The sequence below is a fragment of the Triticum urartu genome, chromosome 6A, assembly GCF_056163025.1.
Source record: "Triticum urartu cultivar PI428250 chromosome 6A, HENAU_Tu73, whole genome shotgun sequence".
Taxonomy (NCBI): domain Eukaryota; kingdom Viridiplantae; phylum Streptophyta; class Magnoliopsida; order Poales; family Poaceae; genus Triticum; species Triticum urartu.
Genome location: NC_141878.1, coordinates 359,611,205 through 359,626,821, shown reverse-complemented (window position 1 = coordinate 359,626,821; position 15,617 = coordinate 359,611,205). Strand labels below are relative to the sequence as shown.

Here is a 15,617-nt window from a genome sequence, read left to right as displayed (position 1 = left end):
TTGTGTTTTTTGTGTTTAATTAGTGTTTGTGCCAAGTAGAACCGTTGAAAAGACTTGGGGAAAGTCTTTTTAATCTTGCTGTAAAAAATAGAAACTTTAGCGCTCACGAGAATTGCTGCCATTTTTATTTGGAAAGTGATATTTAGTTAATTATTTTTTCATATGATTAATAGATAAATTCCTCACGTCCAGCAATTTATTTTAGAATTTTTGGGGTTCCATATCTTGCGTTAGCTACAGATTACTACAGACTGTTCTGTTTTTGACAGATTCTGTTTTTCGTGTGTTGTTTGCTTATTTTAATGAATCTATGGCTGGTAAAATAGTTTATAAACCATATAGAAGTTGGAATACAGTAGGTTTAACACCAACATAAATAAAGAATTAGTTCATTACAGTACCTTGAAGTGGTGTTTTGTTTTCTTTCGCTAACGGAGCTCACAAGATTTTCTACTTTAAGTTTTGTGTTGTGAAGTTTTCAAGTTTTGGGTGAAAGATTTGATGGATTATGGAACAAGGTGGGGCAAGATCCTAAGCTTGGGGATGCTCATGGCACTCCAAGATAATCTAAGGACACCTAAAAGCCAAAGCTTGGGCATCCCCTCTTTCGTCTACTTCCATCGGTAACTTTACTTGGAGCTATATTTTTATTCACCACATGATATGTGTTGGGAAATTGGATCATTTGCCACATTTTATTTGGGGACTTGATGATTTGCCTCGCTTTAGTTAGGATTGTATCATTTGCCCCATTTTTCTTTTTCCTTTAGATCATTTGCCTTAAGTCATGTGTTAATGGATTATTAATTGTTATAATTCAGCAAATGGACGTGGAATGACCTTTATGCCCTATGATAGTTTTGCTATTTCTCTGCCTAATCTTCTCTCTACCTGGTCGAACGACGGAAGGAGTACCACTGTTCGTAAACTCATATCTGGTACAGATGGGAGTAGAAGAGGGGCTAGGGAGACCACCTTCAACCACATCTGCAGCCCCGGGCACAAGCCCAATACGCCGACTCGCCGTGTACTCTCCGGCGAACACTACCTACACAGCTGACTCAAGTACTCAACTGATGCTTTTCTTGGAGGCTATCTCCTCACGTAGCTCACGTACATATACATGTAGATATACACGATCCGCCGGCAGCAGAAGTCACGAAACGCACAGAACATGGGGCATGGCGATTAACATCTTATTTCTCTGATCTGCTGTTTGATTACCGGGAGATTACAAAACTGATATAGGGCCATAAAGGACATTCCACGTCCATTTTCTGAATTACAATAAGTAAGAATTCATTAAAACGGGTAATAGGGCAAATGATTAAAACATTAAGGAAAAATGGGGCAAATGATCTAATCCAAACTAAAACGGGGCAAATTAGCAAACCTCCAAATAAAGAGTGGCAAATCATCCAATCTCCCGATATGTGTTTTGCTTGGAGCGTCTTGTATGATTTGAGTCTTTGCTTTTTAGTTTACCACAATCATCCTTGCTGTACACACCCTTTGAGAGAGACACACATGATTCGGAAATTATTAGAATACTCTATGTGCTTCACTTATATCTTTTGAGTTATATAGTTTTTGCTCTAGTACTTCACTTATATCTTGTAGAGCACGGTGGTGGTTTTGTTTTATAGAAACTATTATTCTCTCATGCTTCACTTAGATTATTTTGAGAGTCTTAAATAGCATGGTAATTTACTTAAATAATCCTAATATGCTAGGTATTCAAGACTAGTAAAAACTTTCTTATGAGTGTGTTGAATACTAAGAGAAGTTTGATGCTTGATGATTGTTTTGAGACATGGAGGTAGTGATATCAAAGTTGTGCTAGTTGAGTAGTTGTGAATTTAAAAATACTTGTGTTGAAATTTGCAAGTCCCGTAGCATGCACGTATGGTAAACGTTATGTAACAAATTTGAAACATGAGGTGTTCTTTGATTGTCCTCCTTATGAGTGGCGGCCGGGGACGAGCGATGGTCTTTTCCTACCAATCTACCCCCCTAGGAGCATGCGCGTAGTGCTTGGTTTTTGATGACTTGTAGATTTTTGCAATAAGTATGTGAGTTCTTTATGACTAATGTTGAGTCCATGGATTATACGCACTCTCACCTTTCCATCATTGCTAGCCTCTTCGGTACCGTGCATTGCCCTTTCTCACATTGAGAGTTGGTGCAAACTTCGCCGGTGCATCCAAACCCCGTGATATGATACGCTCTTTCACACATAAACCTCCTTATATCTTCCTCAAAACAGCCACCATACCTACCTATTATGGCATTCCCATAGCCATTCCTAGATATATTGCCATGCAACTTTCCACCGTTCTGTTTATCATGACACATTCATCATTGTCATATTGCTTTGCATGATCATGTAGTTGACATAGTATTTGTGGCAAAGCCACCATTCATAATCCTTTCATACATGTCACTCTTGGTTCATTGCATATCCCGGTACACCGCCGGAGGCATTCATATAGAGTCATACTTTGTTCTAGTATCGAGTTGTAATCATTGAGTTGTAAATAAATAGAAGTGTGATGATCATCATTTTCAAGAGCATTGTCCCAAGTGAGGAAAAAAAGGAGAAAGGCCATAAAAAAGAGAAGGCCCAAAAAAATGAGAGAAAAAGAGAGAAGGGACAATGTTACTATCCTTTTTTACCACACTTGTGCTTCAAAGTAGCACCATAATCTTCATGATAGAGAGTCTTTTGTTTTGTCACTTTCATATACTAGTGGGAACTTTTCATTATAGAACTTGGTTTGTATATTCCAACAATGGGCTTCCTCAAATTCCCTAGGTCTTCGTGAGCAAGCAAGTTGGATGCACACCCACTTAGTTTCTTTTGTTGAGCTTTCATATATTTATAGCTCTAGTGCATCCGTTGCATGGCAATCCCTACTCCTTGCATTAACATCAATTGATAGGCATATCCATAGCTCATTGATTAGCCTCGTTAATGTGAGACTTTCTCCCTTTTTTGTCTTCTCCACATAACCCCCATCATTATATTCTATTCCACCCATAGTGCTATATCCATGGTTCACGCTCATGTATTGCGTGAAGGTTGAAAAAGTTTGAGATTACTAAAGTATGAAACAAGTGCTTGGCTTATCATCGGGGTTGTGCATGATGAGAGCATTCTTGTGTGACGAAAATGGAGCATGACTAAACTATATGATTTTGTAGGGATGAACTTTCCTTGGCCATGTTATTTTGAGAGGACATAATTGCTTAGTTAGTATGCTTGAAGTATTATTATTTTTATATCAATATTGAACTTTTATCTTGAATCTTTCGGATCTGAATATTCATACCACAATCAAGAAGAATTAAATTGAAATTATGCCAAGTAGCATTCCACATCAAAAATTCTGTTTTTATCATTTACCTAGTCGAGGATGAGCAGGAATTAAGCTTGGGGATGCTTGATACGTCTCCAACGTATTTATAATTTTTGATTGTTCCATGCTATATTATATTCTGTTTTGGACATTGTTGGGCTTTAATATAATCTTTTATATTATTTTTGGAACTAACCTATTAACCGGAGGCCTAGCCCAGAATTGATGTTTTTGCCTATTTCAGAGTTTCGCAGAAAAAGAATATCAAACGGAGTCCAAACGGAATGAAACCTTCGGGAACGTGATTTTCGGAACGAACGTGGTCTAGAGGACTTGGACCCTACGTCAAGACATCAACCAGGAGGCCACGAGGTAGGGGGCGTGCCTACCCCCCTGGGCGCGCCCTCCACCCTCGTGGGCCCCCTGTTGCTCCATCGACGTACTCCTTCCTCCTATATATACCTACGTACCCCCAAACTACTAGATACGGAGCCAAAGCCCTAATTCCACCACCATAACTTTCTGTATCCACGAGATCCCATCTTGGGGCCTTTTTTGGAGCTCCGCCGGAGGGGGCATCGATCACGGAGGGCTTCTACATCAACACCATAGCCCCTCCGATGAAGTGTGAGTAGTTTACCTCAGACCTTCGGGTGCATAGTTATTAGCTAGATGGCTTCTTCTCTCTTTTTGGATCTCAATACAAAGTTCTCCCCCTCTCTTGTGGAGATCTATTCGATGTAATCTTCTTTTGCGGTGTGTTTGTTGAGACCGATGAATTGTGGGTTTATGATCAAGTTTATCTATGAATAATATTTGAATCTTCTCCGAATTCTTTTATGTATGATTGGTTATCTTTGCAAGTCTCTTCGAATTATCAGTTTTGTTTGGCCTACTAGATTGATCTTTCTTGCAATGGGAGAAGTGCTTAGCTTTGGGTTCAATCTTGCGGTGTCCTTTTCCAGTGACGGTAGGGGCAGCAAGGCACGTATTGTATTGTTGCCATCGAGGATAACAAGATGGGGTTTATATCATATTGCATGAGTTTATCCCTCTACATCATGTCATCTTGCTTAAAGTGTTACTCTGTTCTTATGAACTTAATACTCTAGATGCATGCTGGATAGCGGTCGATGTGTGGAGTAATAGTAGTAGATGTAGGCAGGAGTCGGTCTACTTGTCTCGGACGTGATGCCTATATACATGATCATACCTAGATATTCTCATAACTATGCTCAATTCTGTCAATTGCTCAACAGTAATCTATTTACCCACCGTGAATACTTATGCTCTTGAGAGAAGCCACTAGTGAAACCTATGGCCCCGGGGTCTATTTTCCATCATATTAATCTTTCAACACTTAGTTATTTTTATTGCCTTTTATTTTACTTTGCATCTTTATCATAAAAATACCAAAAATATTATCTTATCAGATCTCACTCTCGTAAGTGACCGTGTAGGGATTGACAACCCCTTATCGCGTTGGTTGCGAGGATTTTTATTTGTTTGTGTAGGTGCGAGGGACTCGTGCGTGGCCTCCTACTGGATTGATACCTTGGTTCTCAAAAACCGAGGGAAATACTTACGCTACTTTGCTGCATCATCCTTTCCTCTTCAAGGGAAAACCAACGCACTGCTCAAGAGGCAGCAATGCATGCTGGATAGCGGTCGATGTGTGGAGCAATAGTAGTAGATGCAGAATCGTTTCGGTCTACTAATCTTGGACGTGATGCCTATATATGATCATTTCCTTGGATATCGTCATAATTATTTGCTTTTCTATCAATTGCTAAACAGTAATTTGTTTACCCACCATATGCTATTTTCTTGAGAGAAGCCTCTAGTGAATACTATGGCCCCTGGTTTTATCTTTTATCATATAAAAAATCCTAAAAAATACTTTGCTGCAATTTTCTTTTATTTATTTTATTCTGTAGTTTAGTTAGATCTATTTACCAAATCCTATACAATTTAATCTTGCCCGTAACCGTTGTGGGATTTACAACCCCTTTACGCGTTGGTTTGCAAGTATTTGTTGTTTGTGTGCAGGTGTTGTTTTCGTAGTGTTGCTTGGTTCTACTACTGGATTGATAACCTTGGCTTCATAACTTAGGGAAATACTTACCTCTACTGTACTGCATCATCCTATCCTCTTCGAGGAAATCCCAACGCAGCTCACAAGTAGCATGTCTCCGGCGTAATCGCTCCACCGGAGAGCTAAAGTGCTCCTACCAGGTTCCGCCTCGAGACAACGGCGCTTCGTCCCGAAAGTCCTCTCTTTATTTTTTCTAGGTCAAAACCCTCATATAGTAGAAGATGGGGGACGGAGGCTAGCTATGGGCCCCACAAGGCATCAGGGTGCGCCCAAGGGGGTGGACGTGCCATGTTGCCTTGTGGGCAACTGCTGGGCCCTCTCTGGTAATTCTTTGCTCCAGTATTTTTTATATTTCATAAAAGTTCTCTATGAAATTTCAGGTCATTTGGAGTTTTGCATAATAGGTATCTCTGACTCTGATGTAGCCTTTCCAGGTCCATAATTGCAACTGCCGGCAATCTCCCTCTTCATGTAAATCTTGCAAATTAAGAGATAAAAGGAATTATAATTGCATCACAAAGTGTTATAATGATAAAAAAACATTATAAATAATAGTAGGAAAACATGATGCAAAATGGACGTATCAGTATACACCAGAAATATATCTCTTGTACCCATTGCAACAATTTGATCAAGTGGTTCTTGGCAGTTAACATTTATTCTTGTTAAAAATATAAAAATAGGGAATGAATTACGAATAGATCATCAACATTATATACAAGGCGTAGATTTGTAGGTGCACTCGCTGACAGATGTTTACCGACCAGTGGCAAGCTGTAATACATGCAAGCCAAAAAATTGATATGAACCCTATATTTCTAGCTCCAGCGGGTTTCCGCAAACCTGAAATAGTTAGCATGAGATCTCCAATACCGAGAAAGTAATTATTGTCACCTATTACTGATAAGGGATACAAAAGCTTCAATTTTCTTCTCTTTCTTTCAATATTTCAGAATAGTTTGTCGGTAGGACATGGGATTTTCGACTCCTCTATAACTTTGTTGACTCTAGCGAAAAAATAGTTTTGTTCAACTACAACATGATCACTTGCCAAATCCAAAAACATTATCAATAAGCAATAATGCCAGACTAAGCCGTGCATTTTCCAAATTTGGTGAAAATTGCCTTCCAATTCTTTATAGACTGACAATTTCTGAGTGGCCACTACTGAAAATGCAAAAAATAATATTAGCCTATTTTAAAATTGCATAATTAAAAACAGATCAAGAACCTCATTGTGTGAATGTGCTCAAATTGGAACAGAAACATCCTATACCACACTCATGTAAGTTTTATTAAGTTTAGAGGTCATTTACTAATTTAATTAGAGTGGTAAAATAAGGTAGACCTGAAAATTCCAACAGAAAGTCTCGCCGCCGATAGCTCCTTTTCCGCCTCTATTTTGTCTATCCCTGCATGCCGACCAAGTGCCTTGGACCGATTTTGCTGCATCATGTGAGGCAGAGCTAGAGTCCATATTCCACCTCCAATAAAACGAATAATAAAAGGCCCATCATTCGCCACATAAACGCGTCAGCAACCCCTGACAAATTATTTGGAACTAATATACAACTCTATAAACAAGTAGAGAGCAAACTATCAGAATAGGAACTCCGCCTTCAGGACAAGCAAGGCACATCCAGAAAGTCGACGTGAAATCAAAAGTGCTCCTAGATCCTAAGTTTGAAAGAATGTTATATAATGAGAGAAATAAAACCTACGGAAAGGGTTGAATAACTGGAAAGAAGAGGAGAATCATTTATCCTCTACCCAAACACATGCACAAACTCAGAGCTGAACAGAAGCAACGGCAGGCGGAATAATACAAAATGCACAACCGCAACAATAGGGTACCAACCATCAGGAGACTAAGCAGTTGCATCCACATGCATTTGGTCGGTGCCATCATCCAAAACAATGACATAACCATGTGACAACGAGGAAACTCCAACAGCGACATTTAGAAACGCTCACCAGGCCATCGGGCTACCAGGATGAAGCAAGTAGCAGGCGTTTCCAAGACTCGTATGGATCAGTGGGAGACTGATAGAGGCGAGGGTGTCCCATTGTTTCGACGAGAGGAAGCTATCACTTTTGGTGGAAGTCGACTTTGACGATTCGACTAAAAACATGCGAAGACGTCGCGCCTTGGCAATCGCTAAACAACCTCCGAGAGGTTATTGACCACGCCGGAGCACGATCAGTCTGACCACGAGGGTCTATTTCTTGCACACAAACGAAGAACAAGTAAGAAACTAAGATTGCAATCTAAACATTGCGAGTTTAAGAGGAAAGCTTAACTAATCAAGTGGGGTTCTGCGATGTCTTGGTCTGGTCATTGAACACAAACGAGGACGCGAGTTGCGGCTATGATGAACTTTAATCTAAACAAAACACAAGTCTAAAACGACGCCTTAAGGGCTGTATTTATAGGAAGACAAGGGGAATTTCTTCCACCTTGGCATAGCGGGACTACATTTTGTCCTAAGTCATTTTCCCTATTAATATGGACTCCAAAAATAGCTTATTAAGTGTATTTCAAAATTACATGGTCCTGGCCCAAAAATAAGGTGGCGTAACACCTATATTAAGCTATAGACGAAATTTATGAAAGACCATCTATATATTTCGTCCATGTCCTTTGTATGTCATCGTGGTGTCTCCAAAGTGCTAAAAACTCCACCAAAAACTATGTCCTTGTTCCCCTTGTGCGCATCATCATCTCCATGCTTGATCATACTTCAACGTTCATCCTTCCTGTCCATGGTGGCTTCTTCATTTGTAAGCAAAATAAATGTATCCAATTTAGGCAACATCATGTTCTCATGAAAATTAGAATCATTACCAAGAAACAAAAGTACCTGGTAATGTAATTGATGTGCGCGAGCTCTAGTAATTGATTCAGTATGTGTAGCAGTAGAGGTTGTGGGTGTAACTGTATTGGTGATGTCCTCGTCAGAGACCACTGACGAAGCGGTGGAAGATCGCCCCCAAATTGCCTCCTCTCGAGAGACTGTCGAAGGCATCACCACTTAACCACAAATTGAATCGCCTCCTATCTCTACACGCACACAATACTCTTGAGTCAAAAGGATACACAGAGCGCATTATCTTTGACGAATGCTAGACCGTCGGTTGTGTGCCCGGCCCAATGTCACAACCTGAACCTGACAATCAGAGGCTCGCGGGGAAAATGGCTGGAGCTCTCCCAGGCTTCTATTTCCTTGAAGCTTAGTGGACTTAGGGGATGGAAAGTACATGTGTTGGATGATTATAGCATACGCATATTTCATTCATCGCAATTTAGTTGGAAATGACATTCTTTTGACTATAGTTCAAAGGTTTTTCTCTTTTTAGATGCTTCGAATGGTTTTATTATTTTAAGCTTATATTGCGTATGTGCATTTCTTCTCTCTTACCTATGTTTGATATTTTTTCACTAAACGACTCGTTCACTAAACGATTGTTGCGTCCATGACGACTGGAAGGGTGAATAGATGATTAATAATTTTTACCTTCTTTACAAAATTTAGGCTTACAACAGAAAAGTAAGGTTTCTAGATATACAACTAGGTGGACAACTTATATAACAAGCTGAACAACAAGTACAAGTTTAGGTGTAGACACAATAATACAAGCTTGCAGAGAGTAAGTGAAGGATATAAGTAACCGCAAGTGGAGACGAGGATGTGCTTCTGAAGTTCTCTTTTGGGAGAGGTACGTCTCCATTGGAGAGGTGGGGAGGCACTATGCATCCTAAGCGCCATAATGGCTTACCCTATTCTCCTCATATCCTCGCCCAATGTAAGGTGTCGCGAGCCCATTGTGCGGTGCCCTTGAAGGCGGAACCTTTACAAACAAGGTCGGGGCATACTCCAGAACTTAGTTGAAACTTCAGCACAATGAAATGTTGATCCAAGGTGACCTTAATATGTTAGTCTAATTAACAAATAAAAATATAGACCTGAAAGCAATGTAGCATGAATCATACAAAATATATAGATACGTTGAAGATGTATTAAAAGGACATGGGCATCTGGTGGGCTGAAAACATCGTGGTCTGCTGACGGACCAAATGCACCATGGGCAACAAACAGGACGAAAGCACCATGCTGCAAAAGGGCCAAAAGTAATCATGGGCCGCATAATGGGCCAAAAGTAATCGCGGGCCGCAAAGGGCTCGAAAGTCAACCAACCGCTATCAGTTCGGAAGATCCACATGTCAGTAATTGGTTGAATTCATGTAGATCTTATTGAACAGTATGGACCCGGGCATTAAATGGGTTGTCTACAAGCAGGCCATTAGGGTGCCTTTTATGGACCAAACCCACTAAGGTTTGACTAAGATCTGTGGGTCGTAACCAGCCTTTGACTAAGTTGGTCTTTTTAACTGAATGGGCCTCTGTTAGGTTAAGCCATGTGTCACCTCATGAACGGTGCATGTAGGTGTTTGTGTGCACGACAATTGCTCCAATAAGTAGCTGGCGTGTGGCTCCCTCATCCTGATAGGATGTCGACACGTGGTGGGTCAACTGGAGGTCGTGTTGTTAACAGTATCGAATCAGAAACCCGCACCCGCTAGCTTAACGACGACCCGTGATCTACCATTTTTTGTCATGAAAGAACACACTTTGATGATGAAAAAAAATGTTATTGGCATGGAACTAATCTACGACATCACATGTAGGAAAATACGATGGAGAACCTGGGTATCAGCGCGCCCTATATGCAAAAAAATAGTAATTCAAAAAAAGTTCAAATCTTTTTTTGTACGAAACATGATCAAATATTGTAGTCATATAAAAAGATTCTTCAGAGAATAACTTTCATTGTATCCTGGGTCGAAGGTTCGACAAAAAACGTTATATATAAGTACTCCCACCGTTCCAAAATTCTTGTCATTTGTCTAAATACGGATGTATCAAGTCACGTTTTAGTATTAGATATATCCATATTTAGACGAATCTAAGACAAGAATTTTAGGACGAAGGGAGAACTATACACGCTATATTGTCGTCATAAACTTGTCTTTTTTGCTCTGAAGTCAATAGGAATCATTTCTTGTCCAAACTTTTTATACAAGTACAACACTTGATCATGTTTGATTTCAAAAAAGATTTGGAATTTTTTGAACTTTTTTTTTGAATCACTAATTTTTTGGCACATATAGGGTGCGCGGGTACCCGAGAACACCAAGTGCTCGTCCATCACATGTATGACTAACTTGTTTCTTTTTAAAGAACGTTATGAATGTACATGAATGACAAAAAAAATGTCTTTACTATGACAAACGTGCATCCTCGGTTTGCTCGCGGGTGTGTCTTTTTTTAGTGGAGCTGTTGGAGTGTGTGTGTTTTTAATCCAACCTCAGATCACTCAGTCTTTGTGAACTCTATTTTGCAGGTTGAAGCTCTTGAATTACTTTTGACAGAGAGCATGGATGTAGTGAAATCAATTTCCTCACAGTTTGCGAGACACATGAAACTATTCTTGAGGCCAAGAACATTCTGTCTAATCTGGTCATTAGAGCTTCTTGCATATTTCTTCTTGACTTCGTCAACTTTATTGCGCCCTAAAGTCATTCACACCCCTAGAACTTCGTATTTGATTGTTCATTCTTTTGTTAAGAGCATCTCCAACGCGGATCACCAAAACAATTGTAAATGTCCAGACCGAACGATCCAAATACTTCTAAGTCCTTCAAGTTCAACGTAGATCACCAAATTAGGCCAGACTATTTTCTAAGAAAAAAGGCCAGACTAGTCCTGGCGTATGGAATCCCGCAGCCTAATCCCAAATTGAGGGGGAGCTCTGAGGGGAGTCCAGGCATCTGCCACGTCGAACTCCGACAACCGGCCCAACTCCAAAACCACTCTTCGGTCGTCTGTCTCTAGAATTCTACATGCATTTGCAGCGGACATGATCGCCTACCCATATTAAAAAACACCGGCGTGGTGACAAACCACTTTGGCTGTCCGCATTCACATATGGAAAGTGTTTAGGAACGGCGCACCGGCCGAACCATTCCGCGGTCCCACGCGGGCCACTCGATCGAAGCGAGGCGAAGCGCATCGTACGCCTCGCGCTCCTCCTAACTCCGTGCAGATCGAAGCGAGGCGAAGCGCATCGTACGCCGATCCCCTTCTTTCTCCTTCAGATCCCGCCGTCGGCTAGCCCTAACTCCGCGCAGGTCACCTCTGTCCTTTAGATCCCATTCTTTTCCCGCTCGCCACCCTCGCCCCCCCTCCCCCCCCCCCCCCCCCCGGCTGCAGGTTCCTTCCGCGCCCGGCGAGCCAGAGCTGGAAGCCGCCATGGAATATACCATCTGCGAGCTGCTGTTTGTACTCCCATGTGCTGGAACCGTCCATCGGAGATGCTTCAACCACGGCAGCGCGAGTGCGCGACCTCCTCCCCCAACGCTGCAACCATCAGCTTCAAGACGAACTTTGGAAGCATTTTTTTTCTCCTCCACCGATGTTGCAACCGATGACCAAAAAAGCTACAACCGTTCAATTCAAGAGCTTCAACTAGCGATATATCAAGCTTCAACCGGACACCATGCACTGAAAAAAGCTCCAACCGTTCATACGAAAAGCTTCAACCATAGTATGAAAAGCTGCAAACGACGGAATAGAGAAGTTCATTGGACCACTATGAAATAAAAAATCCACGCCCGCCATTTTTTGAGAAAGCTTCAACCGATTGAATTGAAAAGCTTCAACCGGTTTTATAAAAAGCTTCAACTTGCTTTATAGGACGCTTAACCCGCGAGTACAGAACAAAAAAGTTGCAACCATTGACGTGAAAAGCTTCAACCGGCGACTGGCAAGGGGGAAAGGCACGAGCGGTGCCGGGTGTGGGCATGTTGGATATGCTACATTGTTTTTGTGTTGGAACCGGCATTTTCTTTTGCTACGACCGTGTGACATTTTTGCTTCAACCATGTGGATTTTTGCTACTACCGCCATAGTTTTTGCTACATCCATTTTTTTCACGACAGCGAGATGCCAGTGGTGGGTTTCTGTGAATTCCGGCGGCGAGATCTAGCACGGGGGCAGGGGCGGATGCTGCAACCGGTCGCCGGCGAGCTGCAACCTCGATCGGCGAGGCATGGCGGCGACCACGCGGGGGCTACAACCCAGTGCCGGATGTGCTGCAGATGCGCCTCGTTTTTTGGCTGGAACCGACACCCGCGGGGTGCTTTTATGGCCACCACGGCGAGCAGGGATGAGGGCGCGGGGTGCCGAGAGGACGTGGGCGTGCTCGCTGCGGGGGAGAGAGAGAAACGGGAGGTTTTGACCCGTGCGGGAGGAAGGAGAAGGAACAGATCTGACGGCCCACCTCGCTTAGATCGGACGACTGCTAGCCAACCGGCCGGAAGTACTTTCAGCCGGTGCGCCGACGTAGAGTGCTACCCTTCACATATTCGCCGCTCCGCCCGCCTTGACTAAAGTAGGCCGCCAACACCCCAAAACCTTACCTCTAAGCCACTGCTCCCACTGTCCAAGCAGCCATCTGTCGTCCGAAAATCCCTAGCTCGCATTTGCGTCCGTCACCAGGCCCGGATTAAGACGAGCTAACCTTCGAGCCCTCCAAAGTGGAGCTCGAAGGAGGAGATGAGGGAGGAGGGCCATGGCATGGCTGAGATCGACGAGGAAGAGGAGATGGCCGTCGACATCACGCCACCCGTAGTGGCAGGGTTCACGGAACAGCGCACGGATGTCGCTGCCGTGTCGGAGCTTCTTGATGCCTCACACATCCGTCCGGAGACACAGCGCCATCGAGCGCCGCCAACTCGACATCAACGACCTTCGGCGAGGGTGCCTCTCCAATGCAAGGCCTGTGCCCTCTTTGGAGTTTTTCTACGTCAGAATAGTAATCGGTTGTCTTTTGCTACAACGAAATTCACAGGTGCCTAAATACCCTTTTAGAGATTTCAATATGAGCTACATACAGATGTGCAGTATAGATTCAATCATTTTGCTCCATATGTAGTCAGTATTGAAATCTCTAAAAGGTCTTATATTTAGGAACGGACGGAGTAACACTAAAGACAAATGGCTGAAATCCCAGAACAACCAGCACGCTAAACATCAACACTATATTGACCTAAATCACAACATGATAACCAGTAGAAACATCAGCAGAAGGAATGAAAATGAAAACAAATAGCATCACAAATAACACACGACAAACTGTTCCATTAAGCATAAGTAAAAAAAGAACCACCAAAGCAGATAAGGATTCTCTTGATCTTCTCATAATATCTTACGGTCACTTCAACTGACATAGGAAGTCAACTAACAGGGTACAAATTTCAGCAACAATCTAGGCAAAACACATCCAAAACTCAGGAACTTGTAGCAACTTAGAAGGTCATCTCATGGGGCTTGTCACCATCCCTGAGAGAGAACCGAGCACCAAGATAGTTCTTAAGGTCAGGGACAGCCTCAATAGCTTTGATCAACTCAGCATCGATGGCCTTCTGATCATCTTTTTTAAATTCTGGCAGATTCTTGGTGGTCTGCAGGTTTAACAGACAAGAGACAGAACTAAGTTGTGGAGCAAAGAATGACATAAACATAAGCTGATCGTCCAATGGTTCAGGGATGTACCTCCTTCTCAGTCTCAAACAGCTCCCCTTCAGTCTTCTTTGCCCTGGTCTTCTTGTCCCTGGCGAAGTACTTGTCATCAAACTTCTCCACCTTAACACCAGAGATGTCAACCTTTGTGGATGTGGCAATGACATAAGCCTGGTTCACCCGGCGAACTGGCACACCATTGATCTTGAAAGGCCCTGAAGAGAAACATCAGCGTTAAAATATGCATACTAACTTACAAGACCACGACATAAGCAATTAGCCCAACCGCATATTTGGTTGCAGTTAGAAGCATTAGGCATACTAAATTCCCAGGTTTCACAGATTAACTGGTGTAGCCAAACATGCAAGAAGGGAATTCTCATAGACTAATCAATTCAATGTTGAATAGAGAACCAGATGCCTGCCTCGAATTCATTTTAAAAGTTTGTTGTTCCAAACATCCAATGGGAACCACTAACAATGACACCAACAGATGCTAACAGATAAAAACATGTCACTAAAAAAAGCACTCGATGGCATTTTAGTGTAGTTCCCAAGTCAAAATTCTACGCATTTAAGACACACCAAATGCACCGCCAGTGTTTAGAAAAAAAATACTATTACTAAACAGCGAACCCAAATGGTAGTTAGTCCAAGTCTGATTTGCGCAACGAACAGGCTGGAACCAGACAACCAAACGAGCGAGAACCTACACAGCTTAATGCTTCCATCATGCATCAACCCATGAATAGCTACTTCGAGTAAGCAGCCAATAACTAAATCCACAAACCAACAATGTGAAGACCTACGCTATTGAGTTATAAGGACTGGGTGCATCTCAGTATCATAGCGCAGGAGCCAACGAGATTTACCAGAGATGAGGAGCAGGCCAGACTTGAGCTGCTTGAGGAACACCACGCGCTTCCCCATGTACCTCCCAGCGAGCAGGATCAGCACCGTACCGGGCGTGATGGTCGACCTGCAACAGCCAAATCAATCTCAACCTAAAGTCCCCGGAGGACAGAGAGAGCTGCGAGGCGGTAGTGCGACGAACCTGAGCTTGGTGGGCTTAGGCTTGCGGGTGCTGGCGGTGCGGGGCTTGACGTCGTCGGCGGGGTAGAACTTGGGCTCGGCGACGGCGGCTGGCTTCTCGGCCTTGGGGAAGGCTCCGCCGTGCTTGGCCTTGATGGCCCACAGCCCGCGGCGGTGGTAGGTGTGCGACCGCGACGCGCGCTTGATGCCCAGCGCCATCTTGCAGGTCGGCGCCATTGAGATCCCTTGGGTCGAGGCGTGCGGGCGCTTCGGCTGAAGAAGGGAGGAGGCGGCGGCAGGGAAGAATGGACGATGGGGTTTCGTCGCATGCTTATATGTGTGCAGCAGCGTGGAGGTGGATGGAAACCCTAACTTTCTTGGCCAGGCCGTGATGGATGTTTGATGCTGGGCTGAGTGCTCGGGCTCAAAGAGCCCGTGTGGAATTGTACGTGTTTAGGGCCCATTTGTATATCGGTACCACATCACTTGCCCGAGTTCGATTGTTCTCTTCTTCTTCTTCTTCTTTTTAGGGGACGTTGCTAATTTATT

General features: G+C 43.0%; 1 protein-coding gene across 1 annotated transcript; it reads right to left on the bottom strand.

The window, feature by feature from the left end:
* Positions 1 to 13,635: 13,635 nt before the first annotated feature.
* On the bottom strand, positions 13,636 to 15,384 carry LOC125513422 (large ribosomal subunit protein eL6). Its single transcript, XM_048678543.2, has 4 exons — positions 15,091 to 15,384; positions 14,909 to 15,015; positions 14,070 to 14,251; positions 13,636 to 13,978 (listed from the first exon to the last, which is right to left on the bottom strand). Exons 1-4 carry the CDS (start codon positions 15,303 to 15,305, stop codon positions 13,823 to 13,825), a joined length of 660 nt encoding a protein of 219 aa, XP_048534500.1. The 5' UTR covers positions 15,306 to 15,384; the 3' UTR covers positions 13,636 to 13,822.
* Positions 15,385 to 15,617: the final 233 nt, after the last annotated feature.